This window comes from Cynoglossus semilaevis, chromosome 5 (genome assembly GCF_000523025.1).
Source record: "Cynoglossus semilaevis isolate Cse_v1.0 chromosome 5, Cse_v1.0, whole genome shotgun sequence".
Classification (NCBI taxonomy): domain Eukaryota; kingdom Metazoa; phylum Chordata; class Actinopteri; order Pleuronectiformes; family Cynoglossidae; genus Cynoglossus; species Cynoglossus semilaevis.
Window position 1 is genome coordinate 7,388,793 of NC_024311.1, and position 19,584 is coordinate 7,408,376.

Here is a 19,584-nt window from a genome sequence, read left to right on the forward strand (position 1 = left end):
ACATTTATTTTTTCTTACGTAAACATTTGTGTTGTTCAGTATCACGACTAACATAAAAAAACTGAATTTAAGCGTTTTAAATGGCTAATCATAAAGGCAGGGCACAAGGTCTGTACCATCGTTAACCCAAATTAACGGCGTTATTAATAAAACACAATGAACACCAGCGCTTATCAAAACCAGGAATATATTTTTTTAGTTAATGAATTGACGCAAATAACAAACAATATTTAATTTGTATTGCCTATTTTTGACGTATTCCGGGCTGATCGCTCCCCTTTGTTTTTGGCTGAATGGTACGGTCTTAGTGACGTCACTGTTATCCGAGGACAAGGCGGAGCCAAACCCATCCTGCGTTTGTTGTTTTTGCAGGAACAGAGTTCCCGTGGACACTCTGACGTTTGGACATTTTATTACGAAATAAAGAGCAAAAACAAGGGAAAAGAACGACCAGTGAAAGACAGTTAAAGCCGTGTCCACCAATAAATAGTGTTTAATATCAGCCGCTGAATCTAGGCGTCATCTCGGAAACGGCAAACATGAAATGGATGTTCAAAGAGGATCACTCTCTGGGTGAGAGAGACGAAATATACCCGTAGATTAGCAGTTTTTCAATCTTTTGGAATTAAACCGTAACCTATTAGGAGATGATTGCTAATGGTTATGTTGTCTGTTAGGGAATATTGAGCTGACAGTTTGTGTTATGACCAGAAGGCGCCGGGCCTTTCCCTAAAAACAGTAAAACCTGGTGAAAAAGTAGATACAGGCTCATATTTGTGTCTTTTGGACTTTCATTCGACACATATTGTGTTAATTTTGATAAAAACCAAAAAGCATTTCGAGCCGTATTATCCCTAAAACATCGAACCACGGCCTGTTTACTTGGCGAATTTTAGCAGCTCCAGCGCAGGAGGATGGATCTGCTGATGCACCTGTACGTCACATCTGCTTCAAAATAGAAGGCGGAATCATTGTTGTTCATGGTGTTGACGTTGATGACTGACACCATAAAGTGTTGGTTTTTTAAAATTCTACACAATGTTACTTTAAGTTGCATAAATAGTTAGAAGGTAAAACTGTTTTATGGGTTCCTTCTGGTAGATTTTTTACTGTCACAGTAGAAAAAATGTTACATCAATTAAATACATTAATATACTCAAAATAATTTGGCTTTGGTCATTTGGTGCAGGATGACTGTGACTTACAAAAGTAAACAAAAAGAAAACAGAATATATACGTTGTAAATAAGCCATGTTGCTTATATGTTGGCACAAATATACTGTATGAATATATTAAAATACTGAAAATACAATGCGGAGCTAATAGTCTAAATGTATAGTGAAGTGACCATAAAGTAAAAAACCGTTTCAAACAACATTTTCCACATGTTGCTATGTCTTATGTTTGTTATGGTTGTAAAGCAATACATCCACAAGGGGGCAGCAGTAGATTCGGTGTTCATTACCAGGCCTACAACAGTTTCAATACCAAACATGGTGATGGTGGTGGTCCATGTGGACAGAGAGCTCCCTTCCATGGTTCAAACGTCAACCCTGTCAACCATGATGCCTCAACACCGCCCCCCATGATTTCCAGTGGTACTGTTAAAATTTAAGCATTGGGGCAGGCGTCCACAAATTCTCTGGAAAAACTTACCAAGTTACACATGTAGAGGACATGTAGAGTATCAATGAAAGACTCATCATGTGAGCATTAGCATTAGCAGTAGCACAAACCAGACTTAACATGACCTGAGGGTTTTTGTCCACACAGATGACTAATGTTCCCATGTTAGCTTGAACATTAGCCGTGTTAATTGCTCCTTTTTCATTATGTTCATGTGACTGACAGACGTGTTGCTCTTTGTCCTGCAGAACATCGGTGCATAGAGTCGGCCAAGATTCGGAGCAAGTATCCTGACAGAGTTCCAGTGAGTGTCTTTGAATCTCATGGCACTGTGCTACATCACTCTTGGGTTGTAATCACGTGTATGTGTGTGTGTGTCAGGTAATTGTGGAGAAAGTGTCTGGATCACAGATCGTTGACATTGATAAGAGGAAGTACCTGGTTCCCTCTGACATCACGGTGGCTCAGTTCATGTGGATCATAAGGAAACGGATCCAGCTGCCATCAGAGAAGGCCATCTTCCTGTTTGTGGACAAGACCGTGCCTCAGTCCAGGTTTGAACTGTCATGATTGCACAACGTTCGCTTCGCTTTCTCACAAATGATTGTCTCCGAAATACTGTGGCTGACCAACTGCTTTTCGTTGATCCGAATCAGAAGCAACTTTTCTACTTCTACTACTGTCAAAGATCTTTGCTAGACGATCACAGTCACTCCTTTGGCAACCTTAGCTTCTTTTATTGCTTCCTTGTTCTTAACGATGGTACAGATCGACAACTTTGCTAAGCCATACTGTAATGCCAGATCTGAAACATTGGCGCCTTTCTCATGCTTTCGTCTAATCTCTTTATTCAGTTCTATTGTTGTTCTATTTTTTTCCGCCTTTCCTATGGTGATTTATGAAATAAAAGAAATAAAAGTACAGCGCAAGAAATACTGGCAAAATCAGACAACACCACACGCTCAGTCACTCAATGATCACTTGCTGCCAGTGTGGTATTGTTGGCACGTTTTGCAACTGAGTTATGGTACGACAACCGGGGCAATTTTTGGTTAAGAATTTTGTTCGACAACCGATTTGTTTGAAAAGGGCAGTGTTCGACCACTGAGGTTCCACTGTAATATCAGTAAGAATTGTTATAGTTTTTTCCTCCGATAATGAAAACCTGATAACACATTGTGTGAGTTGGGCCCAGATGATGAGACCTAAAAAAAAGTTTGGGGGTTAATATTGGAAATAAGTAGTTTGGACAGTATCGGCAAAAAAAAAAAAATTGAAAATTTAACATGGGACATCCCTAATAATAACAATAACAATAACAATGAAACTGTGATATTTCAGGAACACCTGTCCTCTCGTCTTTCCTGAATATTTAAATGACATCAAAGTTGTTGTTTTCTCTTGTGTTTCAGCATCACGATGGGCCAGCTGTACGACAAGGAGAAGGACGAGGACGGCTTTTTATATGTGGCCTACAGCGGAGAGAACACGTTTGGTTTTTAAAATCAGGCTGCAGTAATCAGGCCACAACAACCCCTCCCTCCCTCCCTCCCTCCTCTCACCTCCCTCCTCCCTCTCCCTCCCTCCTCTCACCTCCCCCCCTCCCTCCCCTCACTTCCCCTCCATCACACTTACATCTCAGTCCTAACGCAACACGTCATCACCCACACGAATGCAACGGAACATTAGACTGTGTGCCCCTCTGATCGGACCACCCTCTTGAGTTCACTGGTGTGTCTGTGTATCCAGACCCATAATGCACCTCTTCTGTGCCGAGTCAGATAGATTCAGTTGTGTTTTCATTTTATTATTTTTTGTTTGATATTGTAATTTACTTTTTTCATATTTGAACCGTGTGTGAATTTTCGTTGCTTTTACTTTTGTTCACTCTTAAAAGATATTTAAAAAAAAACAAAGTTTTAATTTAACTATTTAAAGGAAAGGTAGCTGAATGACCTAACTAATAAAACTTTCAAATTCAGCCTCACTACTGTGTCGTCTTATTGTCCATATTGGGTATTACCTGCTTGTCTTATTATAAAGGTTAAGGGGAAATTATGAAAGTTGATTAGTATTTGATAAGGGGAAAACTGAGGCCTGACCTCGACATTTTCACTTCCTCCTGTTCCTCTCACCGCACTTTTGTTTCTACCATTTCTTAGGTAGAGAGAAGGAAACTGAGTTCCTCTTTAACCCGATCAGAAGAATCTGGTTCTATACTGTGAACCATAGGCTCTTTCTAAGCACCGTGTCACTGGAAAGGGACGTGAGTTGAGTAAGAATGTATAAATGAAGTATCAGGCCTGGTAGCGCTACTAGTGTGTCCTTATTGCTAACTACTGGGCCGAACACTTGATTGCAGCCTCCTGCAACAGAAAGGCAAAATCATTTTTACATATTTTACATCGGCAGAATTCCAGGTCGCACTACTACATGGAAATTAAAGGATCAATTTGGCACTGGATGAACATCCATCCATCTATCCATTTTTGTCCGCTTATCCGTTACCGGGTCGTGGGGGCAGCAGTCTCCACGACCGCCAGCCAAATCACACTGCATCGTACCAACCCCCCCAAGCTTTCCTGCGGGTGGTGAGTCCACTGGAAGGTACCAACCGCCCTAATATTATTTACTCCATCAGTATCAGGCTGTGCCTGTTTAGTTGAACACAACTTTAGTTTACTCACAGAAAGTGAAGAAATAATTCTCAACCAATTTTATAAATTTGGATGGTGACACACCTGATTATTTATTACGAGACACACTAGTGTGTCTTGTCACAGTAAATCATTACTTTTCATAGGTTACTGCTCATCCAACACAGGTTCAAGCTCAACTGAGAATAACAAATGGAAATGAAATGACTGAATGGACAGTTCAACGGTTTGTTTCATCTTTATATTTGTTTTCAGAATCCGTTCAAGGTTAGTGTGAATGAAGGTTTCTGTGTAAAAATGTTCTGAGAACGAACTCTAGTCTGTCTCTGGAGGAAACAAGAAAAAGGAGGAAGCGAAAATTTGAAAAAGAGCAGTCGTTGTTACATCACTACTTACTTGACACAATTTTTACACTCAATCTCCTGCAGCCACTTGTTAGTCATTTTAATTTAATTTTTTAAGTTAACAGTTTTGACATTTCTGTTTAGAAAATTATGTGAAAATGAAAATTTTTGTAGGACTCAATAAACCACCTAGCATCTATGTGAGCAATGAGCAAAAGTAACGATTTCAGTAGTGAGTACAGAGTACAAGCATATTTTAAAAATGAATTCATAACTATACAATACATTTACAATAGGAAATATGTCCATTTACTATATAATTGTGTAAAACAACTACAAAACAACCACTATAACTAGGCGAGATGCAAATGGCAATAAATAGATGCAATTATTGAAAACAAATCGAGATGCATCGATTGTTAAACGTTTGCACGTTTCTTTTTAAATACTGAGTGGTTTCTGCATTAATTTGTACTCGTAAAAAACAATCAAGATGTTATTTTGTACATTTTCACTTCGACTAAATAGGATCTAAGTTACGTTAACCTGCACCGCGGATGTATACCATTGTATGTGCGCCTGGGGCATACTGATGGACCTGGGCGCGAAGTTTAATACACCTGAAAATTATAAATCAACGGTTTAGCAATACTGCGGGTTTAATGAAGATAAGGAAACATTTTCAGGAGAGACGCGATTCGCAAACTGTGCCGTGCTGCAGTGTGCTACACAGGAACTACCTCAAACCTCATTAGTCGCCTGTAGCGACGGTGCGGTGTGACCGTCGAGGCCTCCGGCAGTAAGCTACTCTGTTGACGCCATTTTCTTCTGATGTATTTAATAATTTGAACATGTTGGCACATTCTCATAGTAGCTAAAAGCTAAGCTAATATTTGAAAATTAGACCTTTTTTTTATAAGTAATGTATATGACTGCTGAATCTAGCTGAATCTAGTTTAAGGAATTGATTTGTGCAGGGCGTATTGTGTGTTGAGTTGTGACGCATCGAATCGCACACTGTTGAATCAGATTTTGTTGAGTGCGGTGCATTGTGATTCAGTTATGAATCGCATGACATCCGTGCAGTAGGTGGTACATTTTTTTTATTGTATTTCAAATGTATCGGATTCTGAACAGTGTATCGATATGCATATCGTATCGGCGTCATGCTAAAATGTCCAACCCTGATGGAAATATATGTGCAGGTGATGTGTAGGTTTGGGGGAGACATTGTTGGAGCCTAACCAACAATGTTAGCTTCTTTAAAGCCTGCTCTAACTGATGATAAAAGTACAAAAAAGAAAATATTACAAATTTCAAATTAAACGAATCTGACACAATTTTATTCTATTCTGTGAATTTTTTTTGTTGAAGTATGTTTGTTCATTTGCAGATTCACATTTCTGTGTAATATTATAAAGAAAAAAAGGAAGTAGCTCGTTTCTTAGAATACTGTTAAAAATAAGGTAGGAGTTGTGTTTAAAAGTCAGACGCTGAGGAGGTCTCGTCCAAACAAGACCTGTCTCCAAACAAGACCTGTCTCCAAACAAGACCTGTCTCCAAACAAGACTACCATGAAGACTCTGGAGATCCTGCTGTTTCTGACGCTTGTCCATTTGCTGCTTCACACGTCTACAGGTCATTACTTCTTCTCCTCCTCCTCCTCCTCTTCCTCCTCCTAAAACCTCCGTCTAATGCATGTTTGTGTGTTCACAGGTCTCATCTCGGGGCTGGGCCGTGACCAGTTCAGCTGTTGTCCAAGCTTCAAAAGAAGAATTTTTCATAAGGAGACAGTGTTGCACGCCAGAATGACTGACGGTCACTGCAGAATCAAAGCTCTCATGTAAGTCATGACCTTTGGACTGTGGTCTCCTTCACCTCCAGCTCAGCCCTCTGAGCTTTACCACAGACGACACACTCACTCTGGGCTTTTACTCTGATCTCTTCTCCCCCCGCCCCATCCTGTTCTTACCCTCTGCCTCACCCCACCTCCTCACCTCCTGATTATTTTCTCCCTTCTGTCGACCTCACTTGAATTAAGGCAGATTTTCTGTCTGGCTTTGACTCGTGGTGACTTCACAGAGATGTGAAAGAAAAACTATAAATTAAAAATAACTAAAACTAAATTAAAAAAATTAACTTTATTCTTAATTTTAGTCTGCAGTCTTTCTTTAAAGTTACTCATTTATTCCTTGGTTTTGATTTAAGAAAAAAAAAAGATTAAAAAAATGAACACAAATATTTGGAGTAAATAATGTTAACTTCTTATTTTTAGTGTGGTTGTTATTGTTATTGATATTTAAAAACTTTTTATATCATTATTTTGTAGAAGTAGGGCCAGAAGTTGAAAGGTGAAGTGGTTACTTTCAATTAAACATAGCTTTGTAATAGTAAAATGCATTTGATACCTGTTTTGATTTTACCTCTTTTTAACTTTTTATCTTAATTTTATTGTTGAACATTAAATACATTTTTTTTCACAAAATGGCAATATTTACTTTTGCCACGTGGAGGCAGTATAAGTGGGCAGTTCACGCCACTTCAAACGTAGCAACAAACGTTTATTATTTTTTGTAGTATATTTCCATGTACTCCTACTGTTTATTTGATCTCTCTCCGGTACATGAGTTCCTCTGTTTGTGGTAGCGCCCTCTGCTGCTCTGCTAAATTTTGACTTTTACACTTGTCTTCTACAGTGTGACGACTAAACTCAATGAGAACTACTGCATTGACCCGAATATGCCGTGGTCCAAGAAAATTTTGGCAGCGAAACAGATGAAGAGGAACGTGACGGTGACTGTCAACTACACCACAGCGTCAGACAGGGCTGTGTCAGTGCTCTGAGACAGACATTTAAATTATTGACTCCTCTGTTCAAGTCTTTGAAATGAACTTTCAGTTAATTTAAAACAACTAGGTAATATTCTCGCCGCTCTGAGTAAATGAGTTAGTCTCTGGTCATTGTACTGCATGTGTGTGTACTTTTTAAAAAAATAAAGATTTAAAACATTGACGAGGGATTTTCTTTTGTTGTGACGACAAAAATCTGTTGTTTATTCAACAAAATCTAAAAAAAAAAATGTATGAAGATCTAGATCTCTTTTGCGAAGGTGACCTTGTGAGGTCAGTAGCACACAACATAAAAAGCGGAAATCTTAAAAAAAATACATATGAAACAATCTTAATAAAAAAAACTGCAAAATTAAATAAATGAAAATACGGTCTCTGTCCTTAAGGGAATAGGAGACTAACAACTCCAATAATGTTAGTAACAATAATAAAAAATAAATAGTTTTTTGATAACTAAAGATCACTGAATACCCTCCACCCCCCTCCCCTCCCCCCCACCCAGTGGTATTTGAACAGTTTAGAACAACTTTGACATTGTTTTGATTGGTCCACCTCCTCCTTGATGACAGCAGGCAGCGGAGGTTGGTGCTGGACCAGAACAACAGAACGACTGTAGCACTTGTCAATGTTTCTATTGTCTGTGGCTGGAGTCTAAAGTGACTGTAGCAGCAACACTGTTGTTGGAAAGTCTTCACTCCATCTGTGACTTCAGTCCAAAAGCACAACAGTGTGAAGAGAGTGTTGGACCAAGCTAATAGCTATTGTTCAAGTAATGAGCTGCACGGCGTGTATTACTGCGAAAGAGATGAAGAATATTTATTCTTTGATAAAAGTATATATACAACTTTAAATTTAGATATATGTATTTAACTTCTATAATATATATTTTAACTTGATGTATTTTATATTTGTGTATATTTATTTGTGTGTGTATCTTTTGGGTGTGTATGTATTTATTTCTGTACATATTTATCAGTAAATACATTCTATATAAATATATACATATATAAATGCATTTTATATTTGTTTGTATACATTTGTGTGTGTATCTTGTATATATATATATTTGTATATGTATCAGTAAATACATACAATATATAAATATATATTGCTACACATATTGATTGTCACTTTGGTTAAAAGCATCTGCTAAATGTATTGTATTGTAATGAAATATAAATATATAATATATATATATCAACATCTGATGTATATATAATATGATAATGTATTTATAAATGATTTAGTTGGAGTGAAGCGGAGCTCATGGCAGAGACGAGTCTGAATGAACAGCAGGAGTTTCCACAGCCGCTCAACAGTCTTCATTACAACAAGCAAAAATACTAATCACTGATGGGAATAAGTGCCAACGTTAGCGGCTATCTTGGAATCGCAGTGTTGCACAGTTCCAGTGTGTGGGATTGTGGAGGAGGGCTTATTATTGGCCCTGGGCTTTGGTATCTGCATGCAAAGTACTATTGTAGTATTGGTTTGTTCCTGCACTATCAAAAAAACACAAACCTTATTTGAGTGTTTGCTTCTACACACACAGATGTTCCAGTTGTGTGTTGGGAGTTTGGTGTCTTTACGACTGGTGAGGAATTTCAATCACCTGCCCTGTCGTGTCACCTGCAGAGGGAATCGAATGAAAAAGATTGTGTTTAAAGACCTAATAAATAAAATAAGAAAAAGACTGACGTAGACGTCAAGATTTAAACTGAGATTTTATTTTATTCATTACGTTTTCTCCGTCATAGTCTCTTTTCTCCAGGAATTTTAAGAACAAAGGGCCACAAACACCTGCTCTAGTACCACATTTGGTCCACGGGCCAGAAACCAGACCACAAAGACAGACAAACCTAAATTATCCAGAAAACTCACAGGACTCAAAATATGACAGGATGAAAATGATGTCTGTGTTCTTCACACTACGTCACCTTCGCAGCTTCAAATCCATTCACACCCATTCACACACACAGGCGTAGTTACCACACTCCCTGTATCACACACACTTGTCACATTCTGCTGACACAGCTGCCAACACAAAGACTGAGTTAGTGTCCTGACCGAGGAGAGACTGGAGTTGAACACCTGACCGTGTGCTCAGTAGATCCAGTCCACACACTGACCCACAGCCGTGTGTCCTTCCTTCTCTCTGCTGCGTCAGAAAGCCGTGGTTGGGAGTGTAGAATGATTTTCTTTTAAGACCAGTTCGTCGTGATAGACCTTGGACAGAGACGTGATCTCCTCCAAAGACACGTCCGCCTTGGACCAGCTCTGCTCCGACTCTATGGCCTTCTCCTCCTCCTTCTCCTCCTTCCACAATCGCTCGTACTCTTGTTTCAGCTCTTGGTAGGAGCGAGAAAAGGTGTGGAAGATGGAGGTGGCCGGGAAGGCCATGATGAGGATGCCACTCAGGATGCTGGTCAGAGCCACTATCTGACCAGGGATGCTGCGAGGCACCATGTCGCCGTAGCCCACCGTGGTCATGGAGATGATGGCCCACCAGTAGGAGGCCGGGATGCTGTTGAAGCTCTGGTGGGGATGTGTGGCAGCAAACGGCGCCAGTTCACTCTCTGCCAGATGCACCAGGGGCGAGAAGAGGGCGACGGCGACGCAGACGAACAGCAGGAGGAGACCGAACTCCCTCATGCTGCGCTGCATCGTCAGTCCCAGCGTCTGGAGGCCCAGAGAGTGGCGAGCGAGTCGCATCACGTACAGGATTCGCAGAGCCCGTAGCAGGCGCAGGATCAGGCTCAGTTTGTCCAGGTAGCCTCTGCCGACCCCCATGATGACATCATCCTCGGACTGATCTCTGACGTCGATGACCAGGGACACGTAGTACGGAAGGATGGCTATGGCATCGATGATGTTGAGTGGGCCACGAGCGAAGGCTAGCTTACTTTTGGCGTTGACAAATCGGAGCAGAAACTCCATTGTGAACCAGGCGACGCAGATGGACTCCACCACGAACATGCTGTGACACCTCTGGGAACACTCGCCCTGAACACACAAAAGAAGAATTACACTTCATTAATACAAACATGGCCGACGACTGGGCTAACGCTTCAACAAGTGACGCCATTTTGCACGGACAGAATTTTTTCCTGCGTCGGTCCAATGTGAGACACGTCCAGAGACCAGGTCGATACTGTTGTGGAAACTGGGCCAAAATCATTATATGGGCTACAAGTGTAGTGACCCATGATGAAGGAACGGAGCCTAAAGTGATTCGATTGGACCTTAAATTGAGCTTCTCCAGTTTCACAGCCCAGGAACCATTACTGACTGAGTGTATTTTCATTAAAGTTAATGTCTGTCTGTCTGTTGAAAGAAAGTATTGAAAGTTTGTCATTAAAGTGGGACCAAAAAAAATCAATTTTCTATTCGAATGTCGGTTCTAAAGCTCGGTAACGAAGGAGGGACAGAAATCAAACCCTTTCAACAGGAACTTGTTCCTTTCACATAAATGACCAGCCTGTCAAGTACAGGCTACTCTGACTGCTCATAATGTCTACGCAAAAAGGTCATTATGACTAGAAAAAGCAAGGGGGGGGGGGCAGTGTCCATTATAAAATCAATGTTTTTAATTTAGATCTTTGTTCATCACAGGAAACTTCTGGAAAAAATGGTGATAACGACGAGGCTGGACTGGACCTGAACCTCCGTCTCTCCGTCCTTAATGGTTATTGAGGAGCGAAATAATTTTGTACTCGCAAACGGTCAGTGTTGTTAACAATGTTGAAAAGACGATGACATTTTCTGTATGTTCTGATCCAAGTTTCACAACTTCCTCGTGTGACTGTTTCATATTTGCATGTCGGTGTTGACGCTACATTTAAATGACCTTAGCATCGTGCCGTCAAACAAATCTTTAATCGTGAGACGTTTTTATAACGTGCATCTGGAAACACTTTCGAGTTCTTGGAAGATTAAAAAGAAGTTGAGCGACAATGTGGCAGAGATCCTGCTTCCATCAATCCTGAAACTGTGTGTGTGTGTGTGTGTGTGTTTGCTCCAGAAAAAATAAATGTGCGTTGATTTGTCTTGTTTTGACAAATGACTGCTCACACAGTCTGTCAGCAACATCTATCTACCACGACAGAGCAGACCCAACCAGACGAGGCCTGATCCTCCAGAACCAGTTGTCACTTTCACTGCTATTGATTTTAAAATCTCCAATCAGTCACTGAACAGCTTCACTGGTTGTGTTTATTTATTTATTTTATTTTAAATGTACAATCCCCATTTAACCTCTTCGTAGTGACGTTTTTTTTTACAATCATTTTATATAATTTTTTGCCCATTTGTTTAGGCTGTTAATTTAATTCTGTTTCCTTAAATGTCTCTTAAACCAGAAAAACATTCTTACGTGCAGGAAAAATCCAAAACAAACAATGCATACGTTATTAAAACAGATATAAAGTAGATGTGATGTCATGTGATGGAGAGGGGTTTTGTCGGGCGAGTCACCTTTGCTGATACTTTTATTTTGGAAGCTAAAGGCTGCTATTCTGCGAATATTCGCTTTTAATTGAAAGCCTCAAAATGCTTTTATTTTGAAAAGCGTTTTGCTTGTTAAGACAGGCGTTCGTTAATGGGAAAGAATTCTGTCATTTCCTGGCCAAAAATACTGCTCTGTTAATTAAAACATAATTTATGCGTTATTTATCATTTCCTTGTTGTCATTGTTTATGTGAATGTACTTTTCGTAGGAATTTATGTTAAACAGTAAATCAGAGAGCTAAATGATTTATAAATAATTTCATCAATAAACCAGGTTTATTGTTGTTAGTTTTAAAGGTGAGCATTTTATTTTGAAATGTATAGTCACATGACCTTGGTCTGTTGAAGTTGAACTGTGGGATTGTTGGAGCAGCGGGAATATCAGAATGAAAGCAAGAAACTACAGTAAAAGTTCACTTTGTTCAAGAGGCGCACACGGTAATTGTATTTTTTTATTCTGTATTGTATTCTGCTCATTTGCTTTTTATTATATGCGTTCACGTGTTCGTGTATTTGCATTTTGTTAGCATTAGCCCCATACGGAGTCTTTTTAATTTGACCTTCCGTATGATTTTGTTACAACGTCGATGAAGGAGGAGAAAAACATCCGAAAATCAAGAAATCACTACGAATCGAAGCCTTTTGTTGAACCAGTTAATAAATAAAATTATAAAAACAAATGTTGTTAGTTTTGCGAAATTTTAAAAAGTTAAATCTTTATTGAGTTTTATTAAACATAGTGTCAGTCTAACCGTTGACTGTACGAACATTCCTCCATTTTTTTACTCCTGGTTTTATTTGAAGAATACTTTGAATTTTATTTCTAATTACCAAAATAAAATTGACTTTATTTGACAAAACAAATTAAAATGGTTTTTCATCAAATACTGTTCAACATATGGCTCTCATATTGTGTTTTAAAATAGCCTTAATGGGCAGAGCCTTAAAATGATAAAAAATATATTTATAGCTTTCTTTTTTATCATGTTTATATTTAATAAAAAACATTTACAATATACATTTTTACAATTAAAAATAATAAATGAATAAATAAATACTTTTCAAATAGTTGATTAAAATATTATTAGTAAACACATTTATTTTGATTACATTTCTTATTTTATTTTAATATGTGTATTTATTAGATAAACAATGTATCAAAACATTAATTCTGGGGAAAGAGCGGCTAACTCAGAAATGTGTGTGTGCTGATCTGGTCAGTGGGTGTTCATCCAAATATTTAGGATAACAGGACTTTGTAATTTGGACAGATGTTTGTCATGGTACTCACCCTGGTCTCTTCGTCTCTAAGGTCTGGCATGGTGCTGATGCACAGGCTGATGACTGTGACCAGCACCATGCTGACTGAGAGGCAGGCGAACAGCTTCCCAGCCAGGCCAGAGTGAGGGTTTTCCATCACCTCTCTTGTTATTCCGACCAGTCTCCGATAGCCCTTCTCGGTCACGGTGCTGCTCTTCTTCAGCATCAGTCTCTTCTTCCGCCACTCTTCTTCTTTACGTTCTTTTTCGGCAACTTCCTCTACACGTGAGTTCATGCGGCGGCGGCAACAACGCTCCATATTAGTAGGGTCAACACCCCAGTATGTCAGCTCGTCATGTCGGGAAACCGACAACAGCTCCCGCAGCAGTCGCAGTTTGCCTGCAGCCAGGAAATTGAGGATGATACTGAAAGCTGTAGGATTTCGGTCGAAGAAGAACTCCTGGCATGTCTCGTCGTAGTCATCGCACAGTCTGGCTATCTCCTCAGGGGTGGTGCAGAAGCGAAGGCGCCCTAGTCGACTCTGGGGAAACTGCTCCAGAGTGCTCCAGGGAAAGGCGTAACGGTTCCCCCCGACATTGATGAGGACCTGCAGGGTGTGGTCCACTACATACGACTCTTTGGGGTCACGGAGAAACTGAGCCCGCTGATAGTAAACACCTTTGATTGTCTCAGTCTCAGGAATTTCAGTGAAGAATCGGTCCAGACTGCTGTCGTCGCTGCTGATGGAGTAGGCGCTGAAGTCATGGTTAGCGTTGCTGATGATTGGCATTCTGGCCGCAGGAGTTTGAACCTGGTTTCAGAGTTTGTTGAAGGGGAGTTTGGTCGCGGTCTTCAGAAGTGACCGGTTACTGTAAAAGAATATGAAAAATACCTTTGAACAAAGCTGACAGACAGAGCCGCACTGACCATACAGCCTAACAAAATGTGAGGTAGTTGTACTGCTGATACCAGGAGTTTACAGAATTGTGCAATAGTTTTACTCACAGTTACCTTTAAATATTTTTTTTTCTATTTCCCTAACTGTTTGTCAAGCTGGTTTCTGCATGGTGCTCTGATGGTTCTACTCTGCCGTGGTACTTGTTAATTGACTGTTGTGGTCAGTCGTCTCTTTCCTCTCTGCAAGAGAATTCACAGCTTTTCCGGATGGAAAACTTGTGATGTTATTGCGAAGAAAAACATAAGCAGTCCAGTTGTTCTCGATCTAACTGCTTCAGATTAAATGTCCTGAATGACTGACAACTTCAGGTTACACCGAGACATCGCTGCTGACGTCTGTGTGCAGACTGTACACAGTCAGCTGAGGGTGTGTCGCTGCTGTTTCTAACGATCCCACCATAAACACCTTGACTCAGGTGGAACTAACATCCTGTAACTGGGTCAGGGGGTCACTGACCTGTGGTCTTTACTCTGTAATGCAGTATTTATCCACTAGAAGGTAAACACTGTGGACTCTGGGACCAGAGGTGAGATGTCTGATTGAGAACCTTCACTGAGAACATGTTCCTCTGCGTCTTACAAAATATAAATAAATAAAAAAAAACTGGTTTTAATGTCAGGTTTTACTGGGTGAATGGAGGAGTGAATTAATTAGTTCCACGGCTAAGGACCTAGAACTGTAAAAAAGTCCCATCACCTCTAAGTTCTTTACAAGACTTTGGTACTGATGACAGCATCTGGTCCGCTGACATCAGTGAACACAGGGTGAGGTCAGAGGTCAGATCAGACCAGGAGTCATAAAATAATTTCTGAATCTGATCCTAAAATGAACCAGGAGCCAGTGATTGGAACAAAGGGTGTTGTGCTCCTCTTCTTTGAACCACCTGTAGTGGTCGTACTGTACAAACAGGACGGACAGACGGGTTCATGATGTAAGAGCACGTTCAGTACTTATTTATGCTGCAGCTGCTGCTAAAGGTTTTACTGGGTGAATGGAGGAGTGAATTAATTAGTTCCACGGCTAAGGACCTAGAACTGTAAAAAAGTCCCATCACCTCTAAGTTCTTTACAAGACTTTGGTACTGATGACAGCATCTGGTCCGCTGACATCAGTGAACACAGGGTGAGGTCAGAGGTCAGATCAGACCAGGAGTCATAAAATAATTTCTGAATCTGATCCTAAAATGAACCAGGAGCCAGTGATTGGAACAAAGGGTGTTGTGCTCCTCTTCTTTGAACCACCTGTAGTGGTCGTACTGTACAAACAGGACGGACAGACGGGTTCATGAAGTAAGAGCACGTTCAGTACTTATTTATGCTGCAGCTGCTGCTAATCAAAAGTCCAGTAACGAGACAAATGCACAGAAATCAATGGTTCCAATAAACAGATACAAACTGATTAGACGCCCTTTTCATTCCAGCCGCAGTCGGCGCGTTTGTGTTTGATGTAGTACATACTTTATCGTTAATTACGTTTGTCCTCAGATTTTAATCGACTTTGGCGTCTGAGGAGTTCACGTCTGACGGTGATCACAGCAGTTAAATATAGTTCAGAACACCAGTCATGACAGTGAATCATTAAAGAACCTGTTCTGACTCACATTGGATGAAAAGCAAGAATTATACTTATATATGTTATAACTTTATGTACATTTTTGACTAAAACAAATAATTTTACCCCGAGGATAACCCCAGGGGTAATTTCTCACCAGTGCAGAGTGCCGACTTCTCGCCTCAGCTCTTCTTCTCTTCTCTCTCTTCTTCTTCTTCTTCTTCTTGTTTTGGCCTGAGCATTTTTTCTCAGCTCGTGCTGTAATGACGATGAAGCTTCACACTAATTAAATTTTGCCATTAAGCGAAGCATCAGCTGAGACGATGAGGAGGAGCAGTGAAGAAGATCCACGGTGAAGTTTGCAGCTCACTGTGTGTGAGAGGAGGAGGAGGAGGAGGAGGACAGGAGGAGAGGAGGAGGAGGACAGGAGGAGAGGACGGCGACCAGACCCTGGAACCTGCTGCTGCTGCTGCTGCTGCTGCTGCTGCTGCTGCTGCTGCTGCTGCTGCTGCTGCTGCTGCCGCCTCAGTGTGTTCGCCTGTGTTTAACAGAAAGACCATTCTCCTCCCTCTCCTCCACCTCTGCCTGCTCTTCCTCCTCCTCCTTTTCACCTCCTCCCATCCCTGGCTCCCCCTCTCTTCAGCTGTGAAGAGCAGCTTCATCACCGTCGTTGATCTCATCACTTCAGCCTCTCTGACATTGTGTTCTGCACCTGAAGTGCTGTTCTAATCTGAGCCTCGCTGTCCTGATGTTGGTCAAATTAAACACTGTTCAATCTTGTCATTCTACTCAGGAATACGTTTTTGTTTCGGGCTTCAGTCACTTTACATTTGGAATGTGTGAATTTGTCCAAAACTTTAAAATTACAAGTGTCAAATATGCTGAGGAACAAATGTAGTACTACAATATACTGTAGTATTTTAACAGTCTAGCCACACATATATACATATATTAGAAAATGTGGATTAGGATTAAGATAGAAATTATGATTGAGATTAAATTAAGAATTGGATAAGAATTGAGATTATCCTAAAAACATCCACTTTGGTGACAAATCCATTCCCACTCACATTCACACCTATCGCCAACCTAGTGTGAACCAGTGCTCTGATCCTGTTGGCTGTGAATAGAAATGCCACTGGTTTCCAGGGTTTATTGATACATTTCTATGAAGAAGTAAAAATTCAAATTCTGAATATATAGTTTACTTCATTTGTATTGGGAGGGTTGTGGGGCTGATTCCAGTCCTGACAACTTGATGATATAATTAAAAAAACAAATTGCAAACCAGTTGTGAAGTGTGTGTGTGTGTGTGTACCATGTTTGTGCTGAATCATTGAGAATCATGGTTTGCCCCGTTGCTCAGGTCCCTCAGTGATGCGGCACCAATTGAGGGAGCGAGCCAATCCCCAGGAGTTTGTTCTAATTTCTTCTCATCTGAACCGTGTTAACCTCCAGCACCGCCAGGAAATTAAGTTGCACAAGAGGCTTAAGGTTTTCAAAGACAGCAGCGTGCTGATCGTCGTCGTCCTCATCTGCTGCCACTGTGGAACTCTTTGAAGACGGAGTGATATCTCATACATGTAAATAATCTGCTGAGGGGAAGGAGCCGCAGCACGGAGACGGAGACGGCTCCGTGAACGCATCAATCATTTATTTATCAATCACAGTTAACAAAACACAAAACTATATATGAGACAAGGGGCTCCCAAACCCCCTCCACCCGCTCATTCTCCCCCTCTGACTCCCCCAAAAGTTGTCTCCAGAAACTGCACTATTGTTGAGGAACTGAACCTGAGACCTTGTTTGTGCAGCTACGTCTCTTGGATTTTCATCAGTAGGACTGGACGGGCTCTCGGCCAATCACAGAGGGACCTTGTGATTGGCACAGAAATGATGATGTCAGAGCCTCTTCTGTGGGCAGGAGGCCTGAAGACACCGGTCTGGGCTAGTGCAGTACTGGGAGTGAACTGGGACCCAGTTTGAGAGAGAGACTGTGTCCTCCGCCTGATGTCCTGACATGCTTTCTCTCTCTCTCTCTCTCTCTCTCTCTCTCTCTGTGTGTCTTTGTCCTGGATGTGGATTATTGTCTAATCCCTGATATTCATCATCTGAAGTTCATCGGAGGTCACAGGACTCGATTGTTCTGGTCTGTTTTCATGAAGTCATGTGATTGACATGTTTCATAATTCATTTTCTTCTATCATTTGTGAAGGTGATGACTTTGGAAACACGACGTGAAATGCTGACATCAGGAATTCTTTTTTAAATTCAGTCAAATTCAGGGCATCTGTACGTGACCTTGTCACCAGTACCGATACATCTTTAGGTTTAGTTTTAATAAATATGAACTGGAATACAGTGACACAGCTTGTTAATGAATCTAAATTAGATTTTTTTTTTATTATCGTGGTTTATTTAACAAAGCTTTAGGCATAGTTATTGAAGCCGTTTGAACAGAAAGTGAGCAGAGCTTTAACACCAATATAACATTTCAGCTGAAAACACTGTCTCCTGCATTCAATTAAACCAGTGACAATATTTCAGTGTTGGTTAAATAAATCTGAACAACAAGGTGACTTGGTGAGGTGTAAACGCCTCATCCGTCCACTGGGGGGTCAACCTGAAAAGATACATTGGTGCTTTCGGAGCTGGGTCTCGTCTTCAGTTCTTTTATTAAACGGTTCCAGTCCTAACAGAACAGAACCGATCTGACAGTCTGTCTACAGCCTCCGTCCCTGATGTCTAACTGCTGACACTGTTGACCCGTCATGACTTTAGTCGTTCTTTTTTCCTGCCTCTGTAAAAGCCTTTTTTAGTTTTTGTACTACACTTTTTGTACTGTCACATTTTTTTCATTTTCATTTTTAAGCTTACGCTCCGAAGCTCTCAGTCAAAAAAAAACAAAACAAAACAAAAGAGCTGTCACTGGAGATAATTCTGTCTGGTACAGAGTGTTACTGCTGTTCCTCCTCAGCCTGGTTTGCATTTTTCATTTTTGCTTTTGTTTCGTCCCTGCTGTCAGATCAAATCAGAACACACTGACCTGCTCCGCAACCATTCATATGTATTGAAAAATATATATTTTAGGGATGTCTGACATTAACATTTTGCCGATGTCCAATATTGTTTAAACACTTAATTTCGATTCTGACATCAATCAATACCGATATGTGCAGCTGTTTTTCCCTAAAACTGCAGTAAACATCTTAAGATTCTACAAGCGATTCAGCTTTTCATTCATATTTTGTAATTATATACTGTATATAAATAGAGATATATGTGTCTATATACATTTACATATACATGTATATATATAAACTCACACATTTATGTATTTATGAATTGTTAAATAAAGTTTTTTAAAAATATTTTTAATATAGCATTTATATAAATGTATTTATGAATATAAATCATAGCAGACTAAGCTGTTCCTATGAACAGGCAGCCAAATGGTACCAGACAGGAGGCCATCGTCACAGCTGCTGATGTCCTGCTCATTAGTTCTGCACCCAAACAGCCACCTGCTTCTTGTTAAGCAGAAATACAAATTATGAGTGACATGATGGTGTGTGTGTGTGTGTGTGTGTGTGTGTGTGTGGTACAGCTTTACTTGCAGGGACACTTTTTGAAAGAATAAAAAAAACCTGGTTGTTTTTTTGGGGACACGTTCTCCGGTCCCCACTGAGGCAGAGAGGATTTTGAAGTTCAGGATTTAAACTGGAGTTGGAATTAGAGTCATTAGGGTCATATGAGAGTTTGGATAAGGATTTGGATAAGTGTTTGTGTCGAATTATGAAGATTAAAGTGGGACTAATCTGTGTGGAGTGTT

At 40.3% G+C, this 19,584-nt stretch overlaps 2 protein-coding genes and 1 long non-coding RNA gene across 3 annotated transcripts; 2 read left to right on the forward strand and 1 right to left on the reverse strand.

Moving 5' to 3' along the window:
• Nucleotides 1-341: 341 nt before the first annotated feature.
• Nucleotides 342-3,266, forward strand: LOC103378875 (gamma-aminobutyric acid receptor-associated protein-like 2). Its single transcript, XM_008310234.3, has 4 exons — nt 342-573; nt 1,875-1,930; nt 2,008-2,180; nt 3,039-3,266. Exons 1-4 carry the CDS (start codon nt 540-542, stop codon nt 3,127-3,129), a joined length of 354 nt encoding a protein of 117 aa, XP_008308456.1. The 5' UTR covers nt 342-539; the 3' UTR covers nt 3,130-3,266.
• A 5,645-nt stretch (nt 3,267-8,911) lies between these two features.
• On the reverse strand, nt 8,912-14,758 carry LOC103378902 (potassium voltage-gated channel subfamily G member 1-like). Its single transcript, XM_025055886.1, has 2 exons — nt 13,275-14,758; nt 8,912-10,480 (listed from the first exon to the last, which is right to left on the reverse strand). The coding sequence occupies exons 1-2, from the start codon at nt 14,031-14,033 to the stop codon at nt 9,641-9,643; spliced, it is 1,599 nt and encodes a 532-aa protein (XP_024911654.1). The 5' UTR covers nt 14,034-14,758; the 3' UTR covers nt 8,912-9,640.
• LOC112487066 (uncharacterized) lies at nt 12,318-18,117 on the forward strand. Its single transcript, XR_003049794.1, has 2 exons — nt 12,318-12,421; nt 17,119-18,117. It is a non-coding gene; the product is annotated as an uncharacterized LOC112487066 (long non-coding RNA).
• The last annotated feature ends 1,467 nt before the right edge of the window (nt 18,118-19,584 follow it).